At 40.5% G+C, this 26,746-nt stretch overlaps 1 protein-coding gene across 1 annotated transcript in view; it reads left to right on the top strand.

Moving 5' to 3' along the window:
- The window catches only part of faxcb (failed axon connections homolog, metaxin like GST domain containing b), a 67,978-nt gene that overhangs the window by 39,625 nt on the left and 1,607 nt on the right, over nucleotides 1–26,746 (top strand). The window contains exons 4-5 of the mRNA XM_043685561.2: nucleotides 15,341–15,558; nucleotides 18,301–18,417. Of these exons, the coding sequence (XP_043541496.1) occupies nucleotides 15,341–15,558; nucleotides 18,301–18,417 (335 nt within the window). The remainder of the gene's footprint in view (nucleotides 1–15,340; nucleotides 15,559–18,300; nucleotides 18,418–26,746) is intronic.

The following is a 26,746-nucleotide window of genomic DNA, read 5'->3' as shown; positions in this document are numbered from 1 at the left end:
TAGAAAGAAAAATCTCTACCCTGTGGATGAAGACATCTCCATACATCTACTAATCCTAATTCTTTGTTCAGATCCATCAGTTGTCTAGATCTGGGAGATACTCCTGCAGTACTCTTGGGAATCCTATCTATTTCCGGATCCATAATACAATTAAAGTCTCCCCCTATAATTATATGACGGGCATCAAAAGCCATCAATTTTGAAAAGGCTTCCGTTATAAATTTAAAGGGATGTGCCGGGGGGCAGTACAAATTTAAAATCCCATATTCCTCTCCATTTATGAGGGCTTTAATCAAGATATATCGTCCAGATTCGTCTTTTATCTGCTTTAGGATTTTGAAAGGGAAATTCTTCCGAACAAGAATAACAACTCCCCTGCTTTTTGAGCTAAAAGAAGAAAAAAAGGCCTGATCAAATCCGCCCTGTCGTAATTTCAAGTGTTCTTTATCTGACAGGTGTGTCTCCTGTAGGGGAGCTATATCAACTCTTTCCTTCTTAAGATTTGATAATATTTTCTTCCTTTTGACTGGTGAATTACTCCACTTGACATTCCACTTGACTTAACCGACTGATCAACCATAATCCTCTGGGCCAATCCGAGACCCCTCGGGAGGGGGAACCCTATCCAGAACATCCCGAGCGTAGAACATGTAAAATTTACAAAAATAAAGCCTCTTTAATACACCCACAACAATACAGTAAAAAACTATTTCTAAATAAAAAAAATATAAAACGTATCTAAGTGGAGACTTTCCCCCTTGTTCCCAGGGGGCGTCACTTCCTCTCCAAAAGTCCCTCATATCCTCTCCCAACCAATGCCCCACCCTTGACCCAGGCACTCCTCAATAAAATGAGGAGAATTCAAATATAATACAGCTAGAGTTAACAGTGAGCGCCCTACCCCCACCCATACCAACACCTGGGTATATTTGGTAATGTTAATACCATATATAAACATATAACTATAAAATTACCACCTCAACAAATAATAATTAAATATAATAATACAAAATAACAAGGGGAAAACAACCCCGCTCCTAGAGACAGAGGTAAAATTGAATAAGGTAACACCTCCATGAGTTCATTTTTGACCTGTACCTGAGCTGAAAAATAGGGAAGATCATCAGCAACATCACTAAACAGTATTGCAATGTCAATAACATCACCAGCAAGCAGTACAATGTCGCAACAATCAAATTAACTGAGTGACATTAAATATAACTCCCACACTGGGAGTGATTTCTGCAACATTGTTAGTACTAGCCACTCATCAATGAGAGCGATGAACAGCAAATCCTTGAGGAGACAGTGAGGTCTGCAGATGCTGGAGATCAGAGTTGAGTGTGTGTTGCTGAAAAAGCCCAGCAGGTCAGGCAGCATTTGAGGAGCAGGAAAATCGATGTTTCGGGCTGGAGCCCTTCAGGAATGAGGCTGGGAGCCTCGGGGGTGGAGGCTCCCAGCCTCATCAGCATAAAATAGGTGGGATATAAAACCCAACATCCTAACACCTGAGCTATACCATACCTAATGGCTGGAATCTTACAGTGGTCTGAATCACATGTACAGTGGCAGGGAATATGGCAGACTCATGCGAGACATTCAGTGAGGTCTGTCTCAAAGTGCGAACAACTTGCTGCATCATTTAACTAAGCTCTAACATTGAGGCAAGATTCTTGCTAGGGAGTAGCGAATTGCCTGCTAAAGAGGATTGTTACTTGTTAACGATCTTAATAACTACACATTGTGGCTCATTAATATGCAATTTTCCCACCCTACCACTCGCTGCTAGCAAACTAGATACTGAAAATGCTTGACATAGAAGTTAGAGTGGGTACCTGGCACCTTCAGCTCACCACTGGTTGCGAAGACCCTTCATGTTGTTCACCATACAATAGTGTCTCAGGGCATGAAGCCTTGGGCACTATGCACTAGGTATATGCACCCTTCGTCCACGGACATTGGCATCTGATATTTGATGACTTCTCAGAATCCTCAGGACACCTCTCAGATTCACTTCTAGGACACTGAGGAAGCAGGTCTCACCTTGCGAAGGCTGCTGCAGGGATACATTGTGCACATGGATGGGCACCTAGCTCACAGAGGTTATGAACTCACAATGGCGATGAGAGCCATTGAGTCTCACATGGCGTCTGCTGCTCCTGTTCCTCCTAGTGTATGTGGACTAAGTCGCTAGTTGCAACAGCTCAGGGTCTCCTCCTGCCTGGGGCTACCCATTGCTATTGATCTGGGGTGTACCTTCCTCAGCCAGATATAGGACTGTCCAGTGAAATGCTGACCAAATTATGCTCCCAAACTTGCTACCCATGATGCTCTCCCCGAGGTGTGAGTATCTGAGTTGCTGGGCGGAGGGAAGGGTCCACGAGGCCATCTTGCCAATGTTTCCTTTGAGGCCCCTGAACTGTCTTCACACAGGATAAGGATGTGGCTTCTGACAGAGTGGCATGCTTCCTCGCAGGGGCCTTGAATATATTGCTAGTACCTGCAAGGGACATTGGGAGGGCAGTAGTCGTGGCCAATGGTCAGACCTGATATGTAATGAATGACATTGATCAGAGGTTAATTGCATAGAGTGGCAGTATGATATTAACTTGGTTGATGAGACATGGATACATCCACATTCCCTTAGGAGTGATCCTGGAGTTTTCCTGTGAGAGACAAAATTCTGCCGTTGTAGCGTATAAGGAGCCTGATGTTGGGCACCTGTCCACCCGTCTTGGCTGCCTCATTCTGCCCTGTTATAGGTTGTTTTCTCTTGGAGTGAGAGAAAGGGAGGGATTGAGTGGGGTGACAGTGGGTGACACAGTTGTTAGTAAAGCTCCGGTGGACAATAGTTGGTGAGGTGTCCCGGCAAGTCAATAGGCAACATAGAGGCCATGAAGGGCCAGTGATCTGAGAGGCCAGAAACAAGAACACATGAGGGAGGATGTTGCAGGCAATAGTGGGGATGGCAGCCATGATGGGAGGTTGGTCCAGTAGCAGAGTCAGCAGAGAGAACTTAGCCTGGTGGAGATCATTGATTTTCAGTGAAAGTGCTGGTTGTTCCCAGACTTTGGGGTCCTTACTGACATGGGGTGGTGACCTTCAAACAGGTTTCCAGGGTCTAGTGGCATGGCCTCCTTTTCCAGTTCTGGAGAATTGTGAACTTCAGGATATCAGTGCTCAAACTGGTTCACAGTGGTCTTTAAAGCACAAACTACAAGGTTTCTGGTCTTTTGGCAGATATCCTGTTCGTGGTGAGTTGCAGAAATGGCTCGTGGTAGTTGTGGCTGAGAGGAGTGCCGTGGGTGTGGGGTAGGTAGTTAGTGAGGCATGTGGGTAAGGTATAGCAAGCGATTGTGCTTAGGCTTTGTGGCAGGGAACTCCCCAAAATATTCAAGGAAACTGACACTTAGCTCAAATAAGAAATTTACAGCCTAATGTTTTTGAGGAAATAAAACATACTGGCAAAAGACTCTTAGGATGTTTAGTTTGATTATAATAGTTGATTGTTAATTTCTTTAAAATTATATAAAGTTAATGATAGGCACAATTATATGGATATATATAGGATTCTTAATTTAAAAAAGAACAAGGTATGTTATAGTGTAGTGTTATTTGAGAAAAGTTAGGAACTATATTGTTATGTGCCTATAAATCCAGCATGCCATATTACACACTAATACTCTACCCATTGTGCACTGAACTACTAATGTATTATTCCACAGCACATAGTGAGATCTGAAAAAACACTTCTGGTGTCAGTTGCAGCATTTCTGGCCCAAATTGTGATTATTTTGATTATCTGGGACCCTAAGATAATCGAAACAATGCTGATCTTATCAGTGATCATGGCTTGACTGTTCCTGTGACTCTCACTTTTGAGAGGTGAGTGTGCTTAGATGACAGAGTAGTTGCATTATCATCATTCACTGGGGTAGTCCATTGGAAGTAAAGCTGCAACACTCCCAGAGTCATCACAAATGTGAAAATGTGTTTAATTACTGAATTGCCGAATGCTCAAGTCCCACTTACTCCAGAGATCGAGTCATAGAAATATACAGCATGGGAACAGACCCTTCGGTCCAACCCGTCCATGCCGACCAGATATCCCAACCCAATCTAGTCCCACCTGCCAGCACCCAGCCCATATCCCTCCAAACCCTTCCTATTCATATACCCATCCAAATGCCTCTTTCTGATCAGGTTGATTAGAAAAATATTTATAATTCTGGTTAAAATAATGTACACAGGGATCCAAGATGGCAGCAATCTAGGAGGATAGTGTTGCAGAGCTCTGCACTGCAGTACAAATGGGACAAACATCTAACCTGCCCAGCCTGGACCATTGAAATATTTTGGGACTCTGGAAAGGTCATGGAGTCCCAGGAAATAGTGAAAAACCAATTTAGCTGGGTATTTGCTGTCCAGGGATGCCGAAGAAGGGAGGGGCTGCGTCGGAAGCCCAGCCTGCAGGAGCCTCAGACTCGATTAACTACCAGGCCTTGGTGAAGGTGCTTGTGAAATCTCGCGAGATGTTGGGTAAGCAGATAGAGGAGAAGCTGGCCCCAATCTCTCTCATGCTGCAGAAGCAGGAACAGCAGCTGGGAGACCTGGGAAAAAGGACGGTTGAGGTTGAACATAGAGTTACAGTGGTGGAAGCTGATACCAGTTCCTCTGAGGATAGGACCCAAGCCCTGGAGATGCAGGTCTGTAATTTGCGTGACCAAGTGGATAATCTTGAGAACAGGGGCAGAAGAAAAGAATATTCGAATCATCGGTCCGCCGGAGGGTAAGGAAAGTGAGCAGCCAGCGGAATTTATTGAGGACTGGTTGCCAAAATTCTTTAACTTGGAAGCTGGAATGAGAGGCGTGAAGATCGAGATGGCTCACCGGGTCACGGAGCGGAGGTCAGGTCTGGGTCAACGTCCTCGACCTCTCCTGGTGAGGTTTCATCATTATAGAGATAAGGAGAGAATCATGGAAGCTTCCAGAATTCAGGGGAAGGAATTGAAGGCCCTATTGTACGAGGGCTCTAAGATCATGTCTTCCAAGACTTTTCAGCGGTGGTGATCCAGAGAAGACTGAGGGAGCTTGGGATCCAATATTCTTTGAGATATCCAGTGGTGCTTCAGATCACCTTAGATGGATCCATACTTCTCTTTGACATGTTGGAGAAGGCAAGAGACTTTGTGGACAAATTAACCTAATCTGAACAATTTAGTATCTACAAATATTAGTGTTGTTTGGGTATGTCATTGTGTCTTCTTTAAAAAAAACAGAGGAAGCCTGGTTGGGGCTTTCTTTTCCTTTTTTTATTGGTAATAAACTGGTTTAAACTATGTTTGGTGACAGTCGAGATGTGTACATTCAATTTTTAAGTTAATTTATACCAAAGAAGGTTGGGTATTTACCCCCTTTTTTTAAAAAGAAGCGTCTTTATTCACTTTGCTACTGCACGGTATATTTTCTTTCTTTTCTGCTCGTGTTTGCGGTGCGGCTCTAGCTGGGAAGAGCGAAAATGGTTGGGATGGCTAGATGCCTACTTACGGGCAGTTTATACCAGTTTATATCTGGTTTAAATGCCCGTGCTGCAGCTTTGGCAGCGGGATGGGAAATTGGGTTTTGGAATGGATAGTTGCCCCTTTGGGCAGGGGGTGAGTTCCCTTATTCAGCGCCGTTGGCGCTTTCTTTGTTCGTTTGCTTTTTGGTTTTTGCTTTGTGTAATCTTTGATAGCTTTGTAGGTTTATTACTTGTAGTGGTTTTAATTTATGCAGTTTTTATGTTTGATGGATCTTGTGACACTAAGACTCGGCGATTTGTGGTTCGAGTTCCTCCTCTCTGGAATTTAAATGTTACTGAAGAAGGTTATGGCTAATGACTTGATTAAATGGTGCACCTGGAATATCAAAGGGAGTCATTCACCAATTAAGAGGAAGAAGGTACTTTTGAGTCTTAGAAAAGAGAAGATGGATATTGCTTTGTTACAGGATGATAGGGAGCATTTGAAACTACAGCAGAATGGTTTTGATGGATTTACTTTTCTTCTTTTTGTGTTAAAGAAACACACGGGAGGTTTGCAATTCTCAAAGCCCTGATAAATGGGGAAAATATGGTGTTTTAAATATTTATTGGCCTTCGGTCCATTCCCTCAAATTTTTGGTAGATGCATTCTCTAAACTGATCAGTCTCAAGTCCCAGCTTATCATTATAGGGGGAGATTTTAACTGTCTCATGGATCCCACAGTAGACAAGTTGCCCAAAGGCCCCCCCGATACTCTCTGTACACACTAAACACTTAGTGGATCTGTGTGTGGAGTTAGGGTTGGTGGATGTCTGGAGGCGTTTCCACCCTACACACAGGGATTTTTGTCAAATTCACACAGATGTCACACTAGGATTGATTTTTTTTCTGACCCGCATGGCAACGCTGGACTTGGTGGCATCTTGTACGATTGGTAATATTACCATCTCTGATCATGCTCCAGTGTACCTATTGGTTAAGAATAAAGACGTTACAGTGGGTTCGAGGCAATGACGAATGGATTCCTTTATCCTCAAGCATAAAAAGTTTGTGGAGTACTTTTCTAGGGAATTTTGGGCATTCCTAGACATTAACTCAGACTCTGTCCTTTGGGAAACTGCCAAAGCCTTTGCCAGATGGTTCGTTATTTCCTACTCTGCCAGTAGGAAGCAGCAGAAGGTTACTTACTTTGACAGGCCCTCGTTGGTCAAGCTACAGAGGATTACGGCACTGCGGTCTGCATTGTATTCTGTGCTCACTCAGACAGCAAAGAAGGAGCTTGCTTTTGCAAAGCAAAAGTTATACGAGCATGGTGACAGGCCAGACAAATAATTAGCATATCTCGCCAGGAAAAGGAGCACCCCTCAAGCCATTACGGCGATTAGGGAAGGGTCTGGGAACTTAACATGTGACTCCAAAAAGATTAATGTGGCAATCCAGTGATCTTACTCTAACTTATACCAATCTGAAGGTTGTGAGAAGGGGTGGGCCAAAATGGAGTCCCATTTCAAGGATCTGGAGCTTCCGGGCATGACCCCCGAACAAGAGTCTTTTCTCAATGCCCCCCTATCAGAGCAAGAGGCGCAGGAGGCTGTGAAGCAGCTTCAGAGTGGAAAGGCGCCTGGTCCTGACGAACTTCCCAGTGAATTCTTTCAGGAATTTATAAACATATTGTCAGGTCCAATACTCAACATGTTTAATGACTCATACAGCATGATTGTCTCCTGCCATCTCTGAGAGAGGCCAATCTTTCGCTTATTCTTAAAAAAGGGAAGGTCCTGGAGGACTGTGCTTCATACAGGCCCATTTCACTCTTAAATATGGAGTTTAAAATTCTCTGTAAGACTCTTGCGTTAAGGCTGGAGACTGTGTTACATTCTATTGTTAAAGAGGACCAGACGGGCTTCATAGAGGGCCACAGATCTTCCAGTAATGTTCAGAGGCTGTTTAATGTAATTCAAGCAGGTCAATACAGTCAATACAGGGTTTGGTGATTTGTCTAGATGCAGCGAAGGCATTTGACTGAGTTGAGTGCCTTTTCCATACTCTGGAGCAGTTTGGTTTTATAAGATGGGTAAAGATTCTCTACAGTGACCCTCTCACTATGGTCATCACCAATGGGGTCATCCAGCAATTTTAACATTTTAACATTTTTAGGGGCAGCCGGCAAGGCTGGTGATTGAACCATTGGCAGAGGCCATTCGTAAGGATCCCTATATATCAACTCTAGAAGTGGGGTCAAAATTACATAAGATTTTGTTATATGTGGACGATGTCCTTTTTTTGTCAAATCCAGCAGTTTCGATACCTCGCTTGATACAATGCATCAGTGCGTTTGACATCTTTTCGGGGTACAAGATTAATTTTGCAAAATCAGACACTATGCCTATGGGTGGTCTTGCGAAGGTGCTAGGTCTTGAGGGTACATATCGATTCCCATTTCAGTGGTCACGGCGGGGGGTTCTGTGTATTTGGGCATATTCATTACTCCAATTCTGAATTGGCTGTTCAAAGCTAATTTTGTTCAATTATTTGACAAAATCAAACAAAACCTTCAAAGATGGGAGATGCATCCAGTCTCATGGTTTGGTCGGATAGCGTTTATTAAGATGAATATTCTTCCCAATTTGCTTTACCCTATACGGATGCTCCCCCTGATTTTCAATAAGCAAACATTCATGAGGCTGAATGGCTGGTTCAACTCTTTTATTTGGCATCGTAATTGACCCCTCCTTAAATGAGCTAAACTGCAATTGCCTCACAGATTGGGGCAAGCGGATCTCCCGGACATTAAAAGCTACCAATGAAGCTTGCTTTTATCCTATGTGAGTGATGGAGCCTGTGGGGAACCACTTTCAATATAGTTAGATATCAAAACCTCCCAGGCAAGGTGCCCCCTTACCAGCTTGCTGTTTTTGGACAAAATGAGGACAGTGAGGGAATGTTGCCATAAGTTTAGATCAGAGTAGTGCTGGAAAAACACAGCAGGTCAGGCAGCATCCGAGGAGCAGGAAAATCAAATTTCGGGCAAATTGGGCGATTCCTGATGAAGGGCTTTTGCCCGAAACATCGATTTTCCTGCTCCTCGGATGCTGCCTGACCTGCTGTGCTTTTCCAGCACCACTCTGGTCTAAACTCTGGTTGCCAGCATCTGCAGTCCTCACTTTTGCCCGAATGTTGCCATAACCCAATAATTATCAATGCTGTTAAAGCATGGAGGCAATTCGGCAGAATGAAGGCAATATTGGCAAAACATCCTATAGTGGATATGCCGGGTTTTCATGCGTGGTTGATAGATTCAGGATTCAAACATTGGGCAGTTAGGGGTATGTCTTGCATGGGCGATTTATTTGAGGGAGGCACAATGATGTTCTTTGATCAGTTAGCACAGAAACACAAGTTATCTAACATGGACTTCTTTCATTTTTTTTCAAGTTAGGGATTTCATTCAAAAAAAGACTATACTTTTGACTGATCCCTACAAATCCAACATAGAGAGGAGGGTGCTCAGTGCTAAGAGTACATTTTCTGTCAGCACTTTATATCATCAATTTGGGGGGTGCCCCCTGTGCAGGGTGTGGGAGAGAGAGCTAGGAGTTGAGGTCTCCTCAGAGGCATCAATTTGCAATGCTTTACAGGTGAAGATTGTCCACAGGGTCCACTTGGTTCCAGACCGTTTGTCAAAATTTAAACCAGAGGTGTCTTCAATATTTCCCAAGAGCAAGGTCTGTACAGGCACTCTTACCCATTGTCTCTGGTCCTGTGGTAGGTATCAAACATACTGGAGTGCTGTGGCGGGTGCAATGGAGAGGATTTTGGGTATAAGGATGGAAAAGGACCCAATCTCTCTTCTTGTTGGCCTACCTAGTGTGTTCCCTGCAGATGTGCATAAGAAAAAACTTTTCAGCATCCTCATTTCTGTGCAAGAAAGAATATCTTGCTCGGTTGGGTATCTGAAAACCCCCGGGCCTGTTGGGTTGGCGGAAGATTGTTATGGAGCATATCCCCTTGGATTTTCTCATAAGTATGGTACACCACAAAACTGAGAATTTTTTAAAAGACATGGCAGCTCTTTTTGGAATACCTGGACACAGATTTATCTGCCACACTAATAAGGGTTTTATATAACCATAACGATTGTACTTTACGAGTCTAATATCCAGGAAGGAGGAACTACGAAGATATGAGGTCTTGTTTGGCCGAGTTGAGTTATTACAATTTATTAGTTTGTTGTTGGTTATTATTTATTTAGTTAAATTGTTAGTTTGTTTTTTTTTAATATATACTTTTCTATAAATATTTATACATTTGTACATGAGGGCAGATTGGGTTTTCTTTTACTTGTGTTTTGTCTTTGTATTGTTTTGAATTGTACTGTTTTGTATTTATTGTAATATTAAAATATCTATATTTCAATAAAAAATTTTAAAAAATGTACACACAAGTTTTTTTCCACTAACAAGAAAAGAACTATTTGTGGTAATTAAACTGTTTTAACCAAAGGAAAAAGAAATTGAATTGCTAATGTTTAATTCTATAACTTAAATTCTATCCTTTTATAAAATACCCATCGTACATATACAAACAGTCACATGAACAAACAAGACAAGACACAAACCTTATGGCACTAGCCTAGATTATAATGATGCTGATACTGGTTTGTTTGGATTATTCCCTCTCACTAGTCCCATAAAACAATGCAATGTTGTATGTACAACTCACAATGTGCTCCAGTAACTTGTTTCTAAAATTGCAAACTTCTTCTAACACAGTTTCCTTAGTCTAAAGCAGTATCTTGTGGACTACTGTCCAACTGGTGTTTATAACATCACAATCCATTAGACTGAAGCTGTGTGAACGTTTGCAGATCATTTGAAGCCTCTTGATCGCCTTGGCACATTTTGTTTTAGAAATATCTGTCACCTCAAGAATGAAATCCTTGTATTGCTCTAAAACTAAGTCAAAAAGTGTGTTGTTGGAAAAGCACAGCAGGTCAGGTAGCATCCGAGGAGCAAGAGAATCGACGTTTCAAGCATAAGCTCTTTATCCAGGAATGTGCTTGAAATGTCGACTCTCCTGCTCCTCCAATGCTGCCTGACTGGCTGTGCTTTTCCAGTAACGTTCTTTTTGACTCTGATCTCCAGTATCTGCAGTCCTCCCTTTCTCCTTGCTCAAAAACTAAGTTTGGCGTAAAGCATGAAAGGAATTGACTGTCTTTTTAAATGATGGACTAGATTTGATTAAAAAGTTGTTGCTGCCACAGATCCTTCAACTTTTCAACATGATAATTGATGCAAGGTGTTAAAAGGAGTGACAATAAGTTGGCCAGTTATAAGGTAGAAATATTTGAGGTCACAGTCAGCAAGTTTTGAGGTATTATAATATCTATATAATTAGGGTAATATTGTGAAATATAAAAGTAATGAGGGAACGCAAAGTAGATGTAAGGCATGTTGTGGAATCTTCAGTATCATCACAGCACTTGGATAGAAATCCTTGTCTTCATTATCATCATCATTGGCTGTCACTCGCAGACGAGAATGTCTCTCTTCCACTCTCAGGGTGAGTCCGTAGGTGGCTGTACAGACTGATGCAGCTACCACAGGTACTGTTACACTTGGGGCAGGTGGTGGTCATGGGGTGGGGTGGGTGTGATGTTGGTTTGGTGCGCACCCCTTTCGCTGTTTGCGCCTAGCTTCTGCTTTTACCCAATGGCAAGTCTTGAGGTGCTCGATGTCTTCTCAGATGTTCCTCCTCCATTTTGGATGGTCTTGGGGCAGGTGCTTATGGGAATGCTACACTTCGCCAGTGAGGCCTTGTGAATATCATTGAAATGCATCCCCTATCCACCTGGGGCTCGCATGTTGTTTTGAAGCTGGAAGTGGAACAAAGTCAAAAGCATGCAGTATCTAAATACATGTCACTTTCAAGTTAGCCCTCAGTATCAATTGTATTAATTTTTCAAATCCCTGGTTCAGAGGGAACAGATAGAAACATGATATTGAAGTAATGATTTGGTCTTTGTTATGCACCTTGATGATAAAGGTCTAAAAGCACTAAATAAACTTTTATCATTCCTACTTGCTTTCTTAAAAGAACTTCAATTCTTTTAATCTGACTTCCAAGTGTCATGAATGTGGGTCAGTGCAGAATGAGCAACATTAAAATATAGGTAACATTGGTCACAACTGGATGAATGACACTAAAGCACCTTGAATGTGGGTTATTGCAGGATGAACTAAATCAAAGCATTGCTGATGTGAATCAGTGCAGCGTAACTACATTGAAGTTGTTTAACGTGTTTACTCTACTTTTTTTTAGTACATTCTTATTTCCTTTTATTGCAAGTGTTTATCATGATGAAAAATAATTGCACACTGCAAGGAAGCCTTTTCCAATATTGTACACCACAGCAACAAAAACCTGACAAGAGCAGGATTCACAAGCTATTTTTAGGCAAATATCCTACATCAGCTAGTGGAAAAGAGGGAATTATTCACTCTTCTTGATTTGTCAGCTATCATTTTCAGCAACTTGTCAATGACAGGTTCTCCCTTATTTTAGCAGGTGTCCCACCTTCATTGACAGTGATAAAGGTGCACATTCACTGGTCAGCATGACCACAATATCATGAATAGAAATGCTCAATTAAACAACTCATTGGAGGAAGAGCCTCCAAAAATGTCCACATCATCAATGATAGGGGAGCACAGCACATCAATGCAAAAGGTAAAGCTACAACATTCCGAATAATCTTCAGCTAGAAGCGCAGAGTAGATGACCCATCTCGTGCCAAGCATCGCAGATGTCTGTCTTCAGCCAACTCGATTCACTCCATGTAATGAAGTCACTCAGACATGGGCTGCAGCAATTAAGAAGGCAGCTCAATATCAACGTCTTAAGGAGATACCAGGAATGGGTAATAAAACCTGGCCCAGCCAGCAATGCCTACATCCTGTGCATGAATGTTTAAAAATTGCCATGTAACTGAGTCGTGAAAAGGCAGCTCCACTGTGCCATTGTTAAAGGATTGAAATGGGAGGGAAAGCCACCACTGACCTTAATGTCTCTCTCTGTCCCTATTCATGATAGTGAGGGATTGTCAGCAACACCATTGCCAGGAATTCCATTTTCTTTCCCACTAAAAACTACCTACAGCAGGAAGTAGCTGACCAACTTTGCTGTGCAGATATATTTCTACTGCCATCTGACTACATACAATTTTTTTTCCAGGTAAAGTAATTGTACATTAATAATTTTCCTCTCTAACCTATATTTTATTCTGACATTGTCATCTTCCAATACTGTCTCCCAGTTAATTATTACACATTCCTCATTCTATTCTTCCCTCAATTAATATTTGCAATTTATTCTTCCTATTCTCTCCACATTTTATTCTTGCTTATCATTTTTAAAACTGACTTGAATATTCCCATTCTTTCCATTCATACCCAAATGTCCCCATTGTCCCACTATATCTCAGTGGAGATTTTATGCAAGATTTTGGCATTTCCTTTGTCTGTTGCTTGGAACTGATCTGAAAATTCATTACCACTGCATCTCCTACTTGGTTCTGTTGCCATCCCTGGGATAGAACATTACAGTGGGAGGGAATGTCTGACTCTGCAAAGATGTTGTGAGGATTCCCACTGGGAGCTGACTTCCACCTCTTGGAACAGCAGCAAGAGATACTGTGAGACAGTGAAATTGTAAGGAATGGGGCTCAGAGGAGGGATCATTTTCATCTGTAAATACTCTGTTATTTTACATTATGTTTCCTCTGAATTGTTCCATTTTTATAATCTAAATTTTCATTGAAATAATAGAAAGACAAATCACCAGCATCTGTGATCTTCTTACCACAATTTCAAATTTGCTGACCTTTGTGTATATCACATCTTTCAGAAGGTAAAAACCTGAACCATGAAACAATCCACGGGTTACCATGCAAAACATATGAGACAGTGCAATTCAATCAGTTCTCCTTTCAAAGTTTTTTGCCTTCCATCTGGTTGTCAGCCTCATCATATTCAGTCAATCACTGACATTCAGAAGCACCATTAGTGTCATCATTGACTGGAGCTTTTATTATTGACTCTGTATCACTTGTAGATCAAGATGACAAAATTGACAACAGTTTGGATAACAAGAATGTACAATAGTCATTTTAAACTATAAAACTATTCAACATTACTTGCTCAAAGTCTGAGGACATGAAATGCTTCCAGAAACACAATTGACACTCAGGAAAATTGCTTAGTTCTCCAATCAAAAACGTCAAAATTCTTGGTTCTATTACCTAGCTTTAGGCATTATTCCTTGGCAGGCTACTTTAATGTTATCTGAATTTTAAAATTTTAAATAGATTAATGACTTTGTTAAAATAGGTTGAAAAATAGGTTAAACTTGAGTTTAACTAGTTGGGGAGGGGTGATTCCAATGGTGATAACTAAGCCTAATAATAAATGCTTAATGGGTTGAATGATCTATTATTTGTTTTCCTATAAATGTTTTAACATATGGGATATAAATATCACAAGGCACAGTTCAATCAATATTTGCCTCACGGCAGGAATAGAGAAAACTCTTACCTGCTGGAGGCACTCATTACTGAGGGGTAATGTCTCCAGTTGTTCAGCTGTGATTACAGTGAAAGTGGAGGACAAAAGTGTGGAATCTTTTCATTGTATTTGTGATGTTATATGCTGCACAGTTTAAAATCCAACCCTTAGCGACAGTCAAAAAGTACTGCATCAAAATTAAAATCAAGTAATTGTGAGAAAGGCACTGATGATAATGATAAGTAAGAATTATTGTGAGCAATAGAAATAAATGATTTGATTTGATGTAATTGATTTGTTTGCAGGATTGGCTCAATTAAAGTCAGTCACTAGATTTCAAATTGCATGGACTGAAAATGGTTGTGTGTGATTTTAATCTTGCCACAGTTGATATTAGCTGAAGCTCATACATTTATTTTTCTATCACAATGACAGCTTATCGTTTCATTACAAAGCTCTGTCAAGAGCAGCATACTGAAGCTGCCTAGAGTTTGGAGCCTGTTTGCAGGCAACCTTAGAATTTAAATTTCATGTCATCATTTATTACTGTATGTTTACGGCCAATGGAGATTATATTAAAAGGCATCACAAAATTAATAGATGGTGTTGGAGAGAGATTTTGTCACTTTGTCATTTCAGCTGTGCAGCTATTTTATGGCGGTAACAGCCTGTTTTCCTATCAAAGATACAAATGTTGGGCGTTGGATCAGGCACCACTGTGGCTCATCTGCCAGTGCACAAACAGTTCAGCTCCAGATTAATACAATGCTGCGTGGATCATGCATTGATATCACATTCAGATTAGATTTTGACCCATGACATGCTGAACAGAGAAAGTAACCTGGGAAATTTACTCCGAATCTTCAAAATTGCCTGTGGTAAAATTTCAAATTGTGTAAACATCATCAGAATCCTATTTGGGTTTCAAAATGAAGTTTCATTTTTTTTAAAGAAAGTATACAGGTTTTGCCAAATTTATTTGTCAACAAGATTTGTCTGTTTAAATCACTCTGTCTGTAATTTGGGGGAAGTTGCTTGCTGAAACTGCTGATGGGCCAAAATCCATTGATGTTTGATCCTTTCACTTCCACTGTTACTGTGTTGCCAACTTCCCATTTCCAGTGCAGATGAATGCAGGAGGGAAACAAGAGATGTGCTTGTCTTTGCTACTGAATATACGTTGTCACATCCATGCATTAAAGTCAGGTTTAAAGGGCTGTTTTGTGAATGTTACACTATCTATTTTTTATATTACAGGGCCATAGTATACTGTCAGTGGATTGACAACCTCCATGAGACCAGAAAAATACTGTCTGTCTCAGGTCCATTCAGTGGTTTCCTGAAATGGATACTGTGTCACCTAACAAGAGGAATTGTTAAACGGGAAATGTACGGTCAAGGTATTGGTCGCTTTTCAAAGGAAGAAATATATACCTTAATGGAGAAGGATATGCGATCACTTTCTGTGATTTTGGGTGAGATGAAAGCTTATTTTGCTGTGATGTGCTGTGTTTCACAGTCATAATCCTTGTTTGAATACAACCCGCACCTCCATTGTTTATCACTCTTCATTAAGAGACAGTGTTACCCCATTTCAGATCCTTTCCTTCAATTTGTTATACGTGAATCTTAGTAATAGGAACTACAGAAGGAATTAGAGTTATAGAATGATAGAGCAGAATCTTAAAAGTGTCATACAATGATAAGAAATATGGACAATAATAAGAAATGTAGCAGATCACACAATAATTTATTGAATCCTCTCTTAACATTGGGATCAACTTGTTCCATTTTTTAACTAAGTTCTCGTGACAATGTGAGATTCGTGCAAATCAGTGGTGAGTTGCCTATAAAGGAGGATGATTGATTGTTAACAACCTTACTAACTGCAGATTTTATATTCCATTTACAATTTGTAGGAATTTGAATATTAGAATGATCACTGAGTGATCAGTCTGAGTCTGAGTAATCACACTAGATCTCTGTCCAGATTAAGGGTGGTGAGTAGGTTACTTTCTGCATTCCTCAGCACTTTTCCCAAGGAAGTCAGGCCTTTCTAAAGAAATGAAGGTTTAAGATACTACACTTTTAGTGCATGGGAAAAATTAAATTAATATTACATTATATCAATATTCATACCCAGCTTTCTATTGGAGCATTTGCAGTGAGCAAACTGTATGCCGAGAGCCCTTGACATGGAAATCAGAGCAGGTACCTGATGAGTACAGCTCACTGCTTCCTTCAAAGGTTTGGGCACCACTGATATACACCTCACATTCCTGGACAATGGCATTCGACATGTGTCAGCCTCTATAATGTCTCATGACACATCTCCAATCCATTTGCAATGCTCTTCTGCAAGGTAAAGACAATGACTGCAGCTGCTGGACACCAGATTCTGGATTAGTGGTGCTGGAAGAGCACAGCAGTTCAGGCAGCATCCGAGGAGCAGTAAAATCGACGTTTCAGGCAAAAGCCCTTCATCAGGAACTAAGGGCTTTTGCCCGAAACATCGATTTTACTGCTCCTCGGATGCTGCCTGAACTGCTGTGCTCTTCCAGCACCACTAATCCAGAATGCTCTTCTGCACTCCAGTGCTTCATGCTGGGATGCAATGGTGACTATTATCATAATGCTGCTGCAAAGACACTTTGCAATCAGGGCCACACATGCAGCTCATGAATTCAAGCAGTGTGCACTTCTGGGCTATTTGCTTGCTCTCTTAATGCCCACTTACTACTGACCTGAAAGCTCACATCATCCCTGCCTTGCCTTGCCTTCTTTACGCCTTGCCCATCAACCAGAGATACCAGCCTCAATGTGTTTCTGTCTAGCCTTGCTATCTAGAGCAGATGCAAAGTCAGGTATCTTATCATGGTTTGTCAGAAGTCCTCAGTCAAGGGAGATGACTTCTGGTTGGTGGATCCATGTAACCATAACACATAGGAGCAGAACTACACCATTCAGCCCATCAGATCTGTGCCACCATTTGATCATGGCTGATTTGTTTCTGAACTCCATTCTCCTGCCTTCTCACCATTAACTTTGATCCGCTTCCTAATCAAAAACCTATCTACCTCTGTCTTGAATACACTCAGTGACTTTGCCTCCTTTATTTCCAATGGATTCCATGTGGGAAAGCAGCCTGATTGACAGGTGTGGCTCCCTGCAGCAGAGGGACTGGTTCTGGATGAGGTTGTAGTTCCAGCAGCCTGAAATTACAGTATTGGTGGTGTCTTTCCCTGAGGAGAGAATTGGTTGCTGATGACTCGCTCTGATCCTAAATTCTGAAGGGATCGAATTATATGGTATCTTTCCACTTTTCTTGTAGTGGGAGTGGTGGGAGGATCCAATCTTAGTATATCAAATAATCCAAATCCATTGTCCCTTCTTACCAAATCATTTCTTTTATAAACTTCAATTAGGAACATCCCAAGTTGTGTTTCTGTAAAGTATAAACTCTCAACTCTTACAGCCTATCTTGACAATATATATTGGGAATTATTCTAACAGCTCCCTAAGCACCCTTTGCTAAGACTCAATAGCACTACTTGCATAAAATAATACAGTATAGCAGTGTTACAGTTCATGCATCATGGTATGCTAATACTGCTGTGTAATACAATGTACAACTGGACAGGAAGTAGCTTAATTTACTGGATATTACATTACAATATTCTCGTGACATGTATTGTTGTCTAATATCTGCTTTACAGCACAATACACTGATATTTTTGGTCAGTTAAGTACAGTATATTGATTAGTTAAAACATGGGTTATTCTATAAAGGTATTCTAAAATAGTGTAATGTATCCATGATATGTATATGAGTGAGAATAATAATTGACAAGGTATAGTGTATATACTAATCAAAAATATGCTGTTTACTCTATTTTTGTAATATTAATTTTAAAGCAATGTGTAGACCTAAGTTTTGTTTTTGTTTGCATTTTTGTATAAAAGTCTGACAAAGATTGAATATGCAGAATGTAGAAGGAGAGAATACTTAAAAAGACAATCAGTCTGCACTGCCTTTAAATGTTTTGCAATCACTTGTTCAAGAGTGAGATTGCCAAAATGCTCTGTGAATAAGCCTGTTTCTATCTACCTTTCTAAGAAAGGAGTCTTTAAGGATGGAGTTTGGAGGAAAGCAGGGTGGGAGAAAGTGGGAAGGAAGTACAAAACAAATCCAAATTGATATGGTCTAATGTTTTCAGGTGATAAAAAGTACATTATGGGCCCAAGGCCTTCCACAGTGGACGCTGCTGTGTTTGGGCAGTTGGCTCAGGCTATGTGGACACTGCCAGGAACCAGGCCAGAAAGGCTGATCAAAGGTAAGAAGTTATAAAAGTTATAGGAATGATCTCCACAACTTAAGCAAATTTTCATTTCTCTGTTGAACTCATTCTTTTCCATGTCATTTAAAGCATGAAGCTGCATATTGTCATAGGAACATAGGAACATAGAGCACTTAGGAATAGCAATAGGGCTTTTGACCCTTACAACCTGCTCTGGCACCCAAGATGATTATAGTTGTGGTCACAATTTCACTTTCCAGTCTCCACTTGTTAATCCTTGCCTCCTTTGTCTATCAAAAAATTGTCACTCAACCTTGAATAAATTCAATGATAAAGAAACAAAACAGAAACAGAAATTGCTGGAGAAATTCAGCAGATCTGGCAACATCTGTGGAGAGAAATCTAAGTTAAATTTCAAGTCTAGTGACCCTTTTTCATCACTAATAGCAGCTTGGAAAAGATGGTATTTATATTGATGACGTGGTTGGCAGGGGTGGGGAGGGATGGGAAGTGTGGGTGAATAAGTGGAGATGGAGCCCAAACTGAGAAAGAAAATAAAAGGTAGGCAGATAAATGGACTGTTGATAGTAAGCCAGAGATGGAGTGAAGCTAGATAGATGATCATGGGGGCTATAGGTATTGAAAATGAGTTGGCTATGCTGAAAGCAACTCATATCATGACAGGACCTGGGCTGTAGGGGTGGGTGATAGACATGGAAGGAGGTGTTCATGCTCTAAAATTGTTAAACTCAACATTGAGACTTGAAGGATGTAGTGTCTCTGCATGGAAGATGAGATGTTGCTTTTTCAGCTTGTGTTGAGCCTTGCTACAGCACTGAGGCAGGCCTGAGATACAAATCTAATCTCCAATGAATATAAAGTTTCTTCATAAGATTATTTCGTCATTGAGGAATGAATCAAATGCACTTTCTCTAAATGGCTTCTCATGTAATTATATCTTTGATCAAGTCAGGGGACCAAAACTATATACAGTACCCTGCATGTGATCTCACCAAACTCTGTATAGCTGCAGTGAAAGTTACCAGCTCATTCCATTCCCCTTAAAAATAAATACTAACATTCCAATTGCCTTCCTAATCACTTGCTGAACCTGCATATTAGCTTTTTATTATTCATGCACTGGGATGTCCAGATACCTCTGCATCAGAATTCAATGAACAATGTCACTGTGATGATGGATGAATTTGTCCCCAAATTTCCCTGGAAAAATTCAATCATTGGGGCAACTAGTGGGATAAAATGTGACTCTGCTTGTGGAAGGAGCAAAATCCTTGAGAGGTTGCTCTTCCAATCACAGATTGGTTCTTGCCTCTCGTGGTGCTGATAGATTCGGCCATTAGCCTATCAGAAGTAAAGATAGAGGAGAACTAGGATGTGATTGGAGAAGCAGCAAGTGAGATTAAAAAGAAGTAAGTGAGCAGGCCAGGAAGACCTTTGCTAGGGTTCATGGGGCTGGGACCTTGACTGTGACAGCTGGAGGAGCATGGGTTCAAAGGAAGATGCAAGGAGCGGGGAGCAATGCTGCAAGGGGTTGGGGAGAGGAAGATTGCAAAGGATGGAAAATGAGAGAGAAGAAGGCTGCAAGGGGATGGCTAGAGAAGGTGACTGCAAGAATTGAGGGGGAGACTGCAACTTGGTGGGAGGGGACAGACTCCAAATGAGTAGGAGAGAGGGAGACTGCAAGGTGGGGTGCGCATAAACTCCTTTGTACTCCATGCATCCAACATACTTGTCATGGTCAGATAGCAAGTCTGTGAACTAAGAATGCACCCTTTTAATCTTTGTTTCATCTTAAAAGTAATCCTCAGCAAAACTTTATGGTTTAAAGTTTTAAACAAGATTAAAGGTTAGTTTATTACACATAAGTATTGATGAAAGTTACTTATGGAGAAATGGTAAAATTTTTATTTGGTAGAAAAATCCTTTGCATTTCATGGGACGTGGGCATTGTAGCTAAGGTGAATATTTATGGCTTATCCCTAATTGTCTTTGAATTGAATAGTTTGATAGGCTATGTCAGTGGATTTCTTCACTTAAAGAACATTCATGAACCAGATGGGTACTTATGAAAATTGATGATAGTTTCCTGGTTGTCATTACTAAGGCAAACTTTCAATTTCAGATTTTTAAATTTAATTTATTTTCCACCAGCTGTTTTGATGGGATTTGAACCAGATAATTTCTTCTAAGCCACTGGATATTCAGCCTGTGATGTTACCACTGAGTTTCCATCTATCCCATCTATCCCATCCCCTACCCAAATAATTATTATCCAAAATACAGATATAAAGTAAGTAAGGATAAAAATAACAAACGATATTATTGCAGGTGCAAGTCACTTGAAGGTGTTCTTTCTGAAGTGAAAGTGTCGAAATAAAGTCAGATTCGGCAGAAGTGATAATCTCCAGTAGTTGAACAGTTTGAAGTGTACACAGGTGTACACGGTGTGCAGAACAAATTCAGGGAGTTAGTGAAGGCTCCGTTATTTCACCTTTATTGTCCTGCAGAGTGAGCTTTTTGCACCCTGGTTCAGTACAACAGTCCTTTCCTGGGTTCTCTCTTTGACTTTGATGCCTTCCTCTGTCTCTCTGTTGAGAAGCAGTTTCAGTTTCAAGGTGTCTCTCTTCTGCTGTTCAGATATTTCTCTTCTCATGTCCTCAGCCCTATTTTATCAGAATCAGCCTAAAAAAATGTTCAAACATTAGTCATTAGTTATATATCATTGTCCAAACAGCAAAGTCAATTATACCCGAATTCGTTGTGATGTTCGTCTGTCTCTGGGCAACACTACAGAAATGGTGTTTCTTCATAATGTTTGAACCATAACGACTGAGGGTTCAATAAACAATTTTAGCATTTTTTAATTATTTAATGGTCCTTTATAATTGCCTATAATATGGTCTTATTGTCTAATTCAGCTACAGTTTAATCCACAAGAGAGATTTTGTGTGTTTTTTTTGGGGGGAGATATTTTGGTTGATTTCGTGTGTTTATTTTAAAGACAGATTAGTTTTCTTTACAGAATAGGTAAGTATACATTTGTGATACATTTAATTGTCTGTATCCCTTTTTAGGACCTTTACCTCCTGCTGACAGCTTACTTTTTTAACCTATCTTGGTGTTGTCAGCAAATGTAACTACAACGTACACTCATACTTTACAGAAAAGGCACTTCGGCCTAAGGAGTCTCACTCACCAAAATTATAGTACAACCTAAAGTAGTCCCACTTTCCCACACTAGGTTCATAACCATGAATGAAGAAACCAAACGTGTTGTGTCATGACATTCAAGTCATTCAAATAGAGATTGGTTGTTTTAAGAAAAAGATTCTACGATTCTTTACATTTTTAAATAGATAATTTTTGCATCATAAAGATACCTCATAAAATATAAAAAATACATGGTAGGGATCTCAGTGATGAGAAACCCAAAGCTAAAAAATAATCACACTGAATAGCAGAAGTATGACTTTGGGCCCTGTTCTGTCTGATATCATTGGTGTAATTTTAAGGCCTCACAGCGGTGATGTAAATTCAGGAAACTTGCTGTTGCATGTTGTAGTGATTGGAACCAGGTAGATCTTATTGATGATGAGATCCTTGATTGGGGTCGTTAACCTGGTTCTGGATTAGTGGTGCTGGAAGAGCACAGCAGTTCAGGCAGCATCCGAGGAGCAGTAAAATCGACGTTTTGGGCAAAAGCCCTTCATCAGGAATAAAGGCAGAGAGCCTGAAGCGTGGAGAGATAAGCTAGAGGAGGGTGGGGGTGGGGAGAAAGTAGCATAGAGTACAATAGGTGAGTGGGGGAGGAGATGAAGGTGATAGATCGGGGGCGGGGGGGAGGGTGGAGTGGATAGGTGGAAAAGAAGATAGGCAGGTAGGACAAGTCATGGGGACAGTGCTGAGCTGGAAGTTTGGAACTGGGGTGAGATGGGGGAAGGGGAAATGAGGCAGGCACTGAGGAAGCAAATGTGGCTGTGGTAGCGAGTTTGTTTCAGGACATGGTTGAAGAGCTTCAGGGCAGAGGAAATGACCTGGGAGTTGCAGTGGGAGAGGGATTCCCTGAGATTCTTGTAGAGAGAGGAGGAAAACTTCTTCAAGGCAGGCATCCTTGTAAGAGGATTCGCAGTAGAGCTAACCTGGGTCAATCGAGAAACCCTGGCTGACCAATATGAACAAAGGATTCAGAATCTCCTCAGTTCAGGGACTGACTGCGCAGAAGTATATAACGGCTGACTTGGTGACGGGATACCGGCCTCTGTTTAGCGATTTTGCATGGGAAAGGAATGTGGTCGTAAACTGATGAGGATTTCAAGAGCATTTTCATGGAACCACTTTAAAGAGTCAGGGAGATTCTGACTTAGTATAAAAATAAGCATAGATCACTTGCATCCAATTTGTTTTCAATCTTTTGCACTGAAAAGAAACTGGACTTTGATCATGGGCTTCAATTGAAACTTATGAGAAATTTGTTGGAAGTGAAGCCTTTGGTATTTTGAAAAGAAAGTGACCTCAAGTGGTAATGCTAAGTCATAGCAAGCAGTTACTCTATCATGAAATTCTCAATGTGGCTATAAGGTGGCGCTATGGGCAAAATAGCTTTGCTTTTACTCCCTTGCTTTAAACAGCTTTCATATAAATGTTCTCCTTTTACATACTGATTGACAGTGATCTTTGTAAATTATAGATTAGCTCTACTAACAAATGGTTGAGAAAAAGAATATATTAGTAGCAATCATAAAGTGTACAGGTATTTTCATTTAATGTATTTTATAAATTATTTATAAAATGCATTATTAAAGTGATTTTATATATTTTTAAGATAGTGCCTTAATTCCAACAGCTCTATGCAACCAGATAGCTCTTACAGTAAGGATATAATTGTGACAAAAGGAAAAACCCAACTTGAGGATGTTCTTTCCTTTCTGATTATTTTACAAACTAAACTGAGATATTTCCTTACCTCCCCCACGTTTGCCTTCACCCCTCCATGGCCCTATGGATCCCTGTCCCGAATCCACTTGCTGGGGTCTGCCTTGCCGAGATGGAACCCTGGGCCTAATGGCACCATCTTCTTCACTGCTCTTTTCGGCATGGCTGATTGATTGATTGATTGGCAACTGCCAGAGGCAGGATTTCCTCTCTGTAGGGCAGAGACTCCAGCTCAATCTAATTAAAAGCCTGATGGTAGTGAAATGCCTGTGGGGTAGGTTGACCTTTGGTCCTAATGGGCAGGGTCTGCTATTCCCTGTCAATGTAAGGTCCATCAACTGGAATATTGCTTTCAACTCTGGACACCACTTTAGGAAGAATGTGAAGGCGAAAGAAATAATGTGATTTTGCCTCCAGCACAGGTTATCTTACCTGATGCTGCAATGCTTATGCTATCCATTATCTTGAAAGAAATTGGGCATGTATGATATGGTATTGAAGATTTTAACAGACATTTAATACAACTATCTATTATTATACAAACATTACATATGCAGGCACATTCTAATTGTTGGGCTGATAGGTGGTTATCAGTTTAAAAGAACAGTGTGCTTTTAATGGCATGTCATGTTTCAAGTGGTCTGAGGTAAGACGGAGCCTGACATCTTTATACCCAATAGCAATACACCCACAGGTCACATGATACGATGTAATAATAATGTCATGAGCATGTCGCTTCAAGGTATCTGACCATGAGTCACAATGCAACAGAAGTGATTCACGAGATTGGTTCCAGGAATGGGGAGTCAGAGTTATGAAGATAGACTGGAGAGTGTTTTTCTTGCAGAAAAGAAGGTTGAAAGCAGATTTGTTAGAGGTATTCAAAATTATGAGGGGACTGGACTGAGTAGATGGGAATAAATTGTTCCCACTAGTGAAGCAAAAGGGGACAGATTTAAAATAATTGATAAACAAAGCAAAGTCTAAAGGAGAAAAGGGCAGCTTCAATTAAGATACCTGTTAAGACTCTGGCGGGTTGAGTGCCCTGGAAATCAAGAACCTTGCTAAAAGTGTGAATATCTTATTCAGTCATCAAAAACGGGTCAGTTTATTTCTTTTTATTACTGTTAACCAGACATAAATCTGGTGAAAATCTCTTCTGAATAAACTAAAGAATAGCATTTTTAGTACAAGCAAGCACATTCTACAAACAACTAGCCATCAACTAAGCTGCTATGCAAATCAAATTATATCCCCCTTAAATCCAGCACACTCACCCATTGCTACACAGACAGGATGAAACACACAACATAGCTCCTCAAAGCAATTATAACTTGATTATGCGGCCAAACTAAAAGGGTAGAATGAGGTGACTTTATCCAGCTTCTTGTTGATGGGTTCACATTGAAAAACTTCAGACCAGACTTCAGATTCAGATGCAAAACATTCTGATATTTGAAACTTTGCTAAGTTTTTTTCCCCAAAACTACATCACCAAGAGAGATTTGGAGTGCTACCTTTCTTTACAAACTTCTCCAACAACTGAGCACAGCTTTTAGATGTGTACTGAAAATAATCATTGGTCAGCCCAGTCTAGAGGCTATTGGTAAGTGACCCATTCGAGTTTTTCAGGTCTATTTGCTCACCAATTAAAGCAATAAAGGACTACCCTAGAGGAGAGTACAGAGACATTTTACAAGGTTGTATTAGGAATGAAAGATTTTAGTCAGATAGAAAATTAAGATTATTCTCCTTAGAGCACGGAGGCTATGAGAACATCTACAGAAGTATTAAAAATTAAAGTATCGAACAGGTCAACTTACTTTAGAATCACATCTAGCTTGGCAGCTGGCAAATTTTGTCGGGTGGTTTTCCTCATTCAGTTTTCTTGCCTATTCCCCTCAATACAGCCTTTAAGAGGCTAACATATGTTTAGAAAGAAGGAAGAAATGACAAGGAGCCACAACAGCTCATCGTCTTCCCTCTCCATTCGAGAGAGGAAATTAGTTCTGTAAAGATTGAGGGTAACAAATTTCACACATATGTGGAGTAACAAGAGGAGGCAGGCCTGCACAAACTTCCATTGTGGCATGAGGATTAAATAGGGGGTTGGCTTTATTCCATACCCTATTCTCGTTGTTTAGCCAATAAAGCTACTGACAGAAAGAAGTAAAAACGTCTATTTAAAAAAGCATCTCTTCACAATCACACCATGTTCTAAACCTTAAACCACTTTACAGCTGAATAAATGCTCTTGAAAATGTATACACAATTACACTGTAGGGAACCATTTCTATAATTCATTCATAGAATGAGGGCATCACTGGCTAGTCCAGCATTTATTGCCTATCCCTAATTGCCCATATGGGAGTTTAAGAGTCAACCATGTTGCTGTAGGTCTGAAGTCATCTATAGGCCAGACCAGGTAAGGATGGCCATTTTCTTCTGTAAAACACATTAGTGAACCAGATGGATTTTTACAACAATCAACAATGGATTCATGGTTACCATTAGACTCTTAATTCCTGACTTTTATTTTGATTGAATTCAAATTCTGTGTGGCAGGATTCAAACCCTGGTTCCTAGAACATTACCGTCAGATTAATGGTCTAGCAATAATACCATTAGACCATTGCTTCTCCATCACATAGGAGTTAATTTATATACACCAAGATTTCATGAACAGCCATGAAATCACTTACCTGTTTAGTGATGTTAGTTGAAGAATAGATATTGACCTCTGGAAAACTCTTTAAATATGCCATATTCCTTTTATCTGCAAAGTTAGGTGAGGCAACGATTTAATGTCTCATCTGAAAAACTCACCTCAAACAGTATAGCACTTTCCCAGGGATGGACTGTGATGCTAGATTAGATTATGTGCTCGAGAAGTGAAGATTGAAGCCAGTATAAGACTTGATCCAAGAGGCAGAGATTACCTAAAAATGGGGTCATGACCATGTGATCTACAGCAGTTTATTAATGAAGTAATGCACAAGTAAAATAGATAGAAGAAAAATGCAACTAATATTATTCTCTGATTGGATGAATGAAGCAGAGTGATGTTGTTCTCTGTTGCTAGTGGATACTTCTGCTCTTGGCCTTGAAGTTAACCAGGGTGTTAGACCGAAACTAGCGGAGATCTATCTCAGGGCATTTTGTTGACCTCATTCAGTTTGTTTACATTTGGGGAGTACAATCCCATCTTATCGGACCAAGAAATGTCTTGTATTAGGGCCTATGCTGGAGTATTGTCTTTACCAAAGATAAAAAGCCTGTGATACCCTGTGTCTGTCTGCTCAGGTAAGTAAGTGTAGAATCTTTCATTATAAGGAGATGAGAGAGACTGGGGTCAGCAACTGGGGTTGCTTACATCACGTGAGCCTGGATCTTGGTAATGTCAGGAAATAGT

The sequence above is a fragment of the Chiloscyllium plagiosum genome, unplaced genomic scaffold (assembly GCF_037043375.1).
Source record: "Chiloscyllium plagiosum isolate Xiang-an unplaced genomic scaffold, Cpla_swu_hap1 HiC_scaffold_3, whole genome shotgun sequence".
Taxonomy (NCBI): Eukaryota; Metazoa; Chordata; class Chondrichthyes; order Orectolobiformes; family Hemiscylliidae; genus Chiloscyllium; species Chiloscyllium plagiosum.
This window is presented reverse-complemented; position numbering and strand designations above follow the sequence as displayed.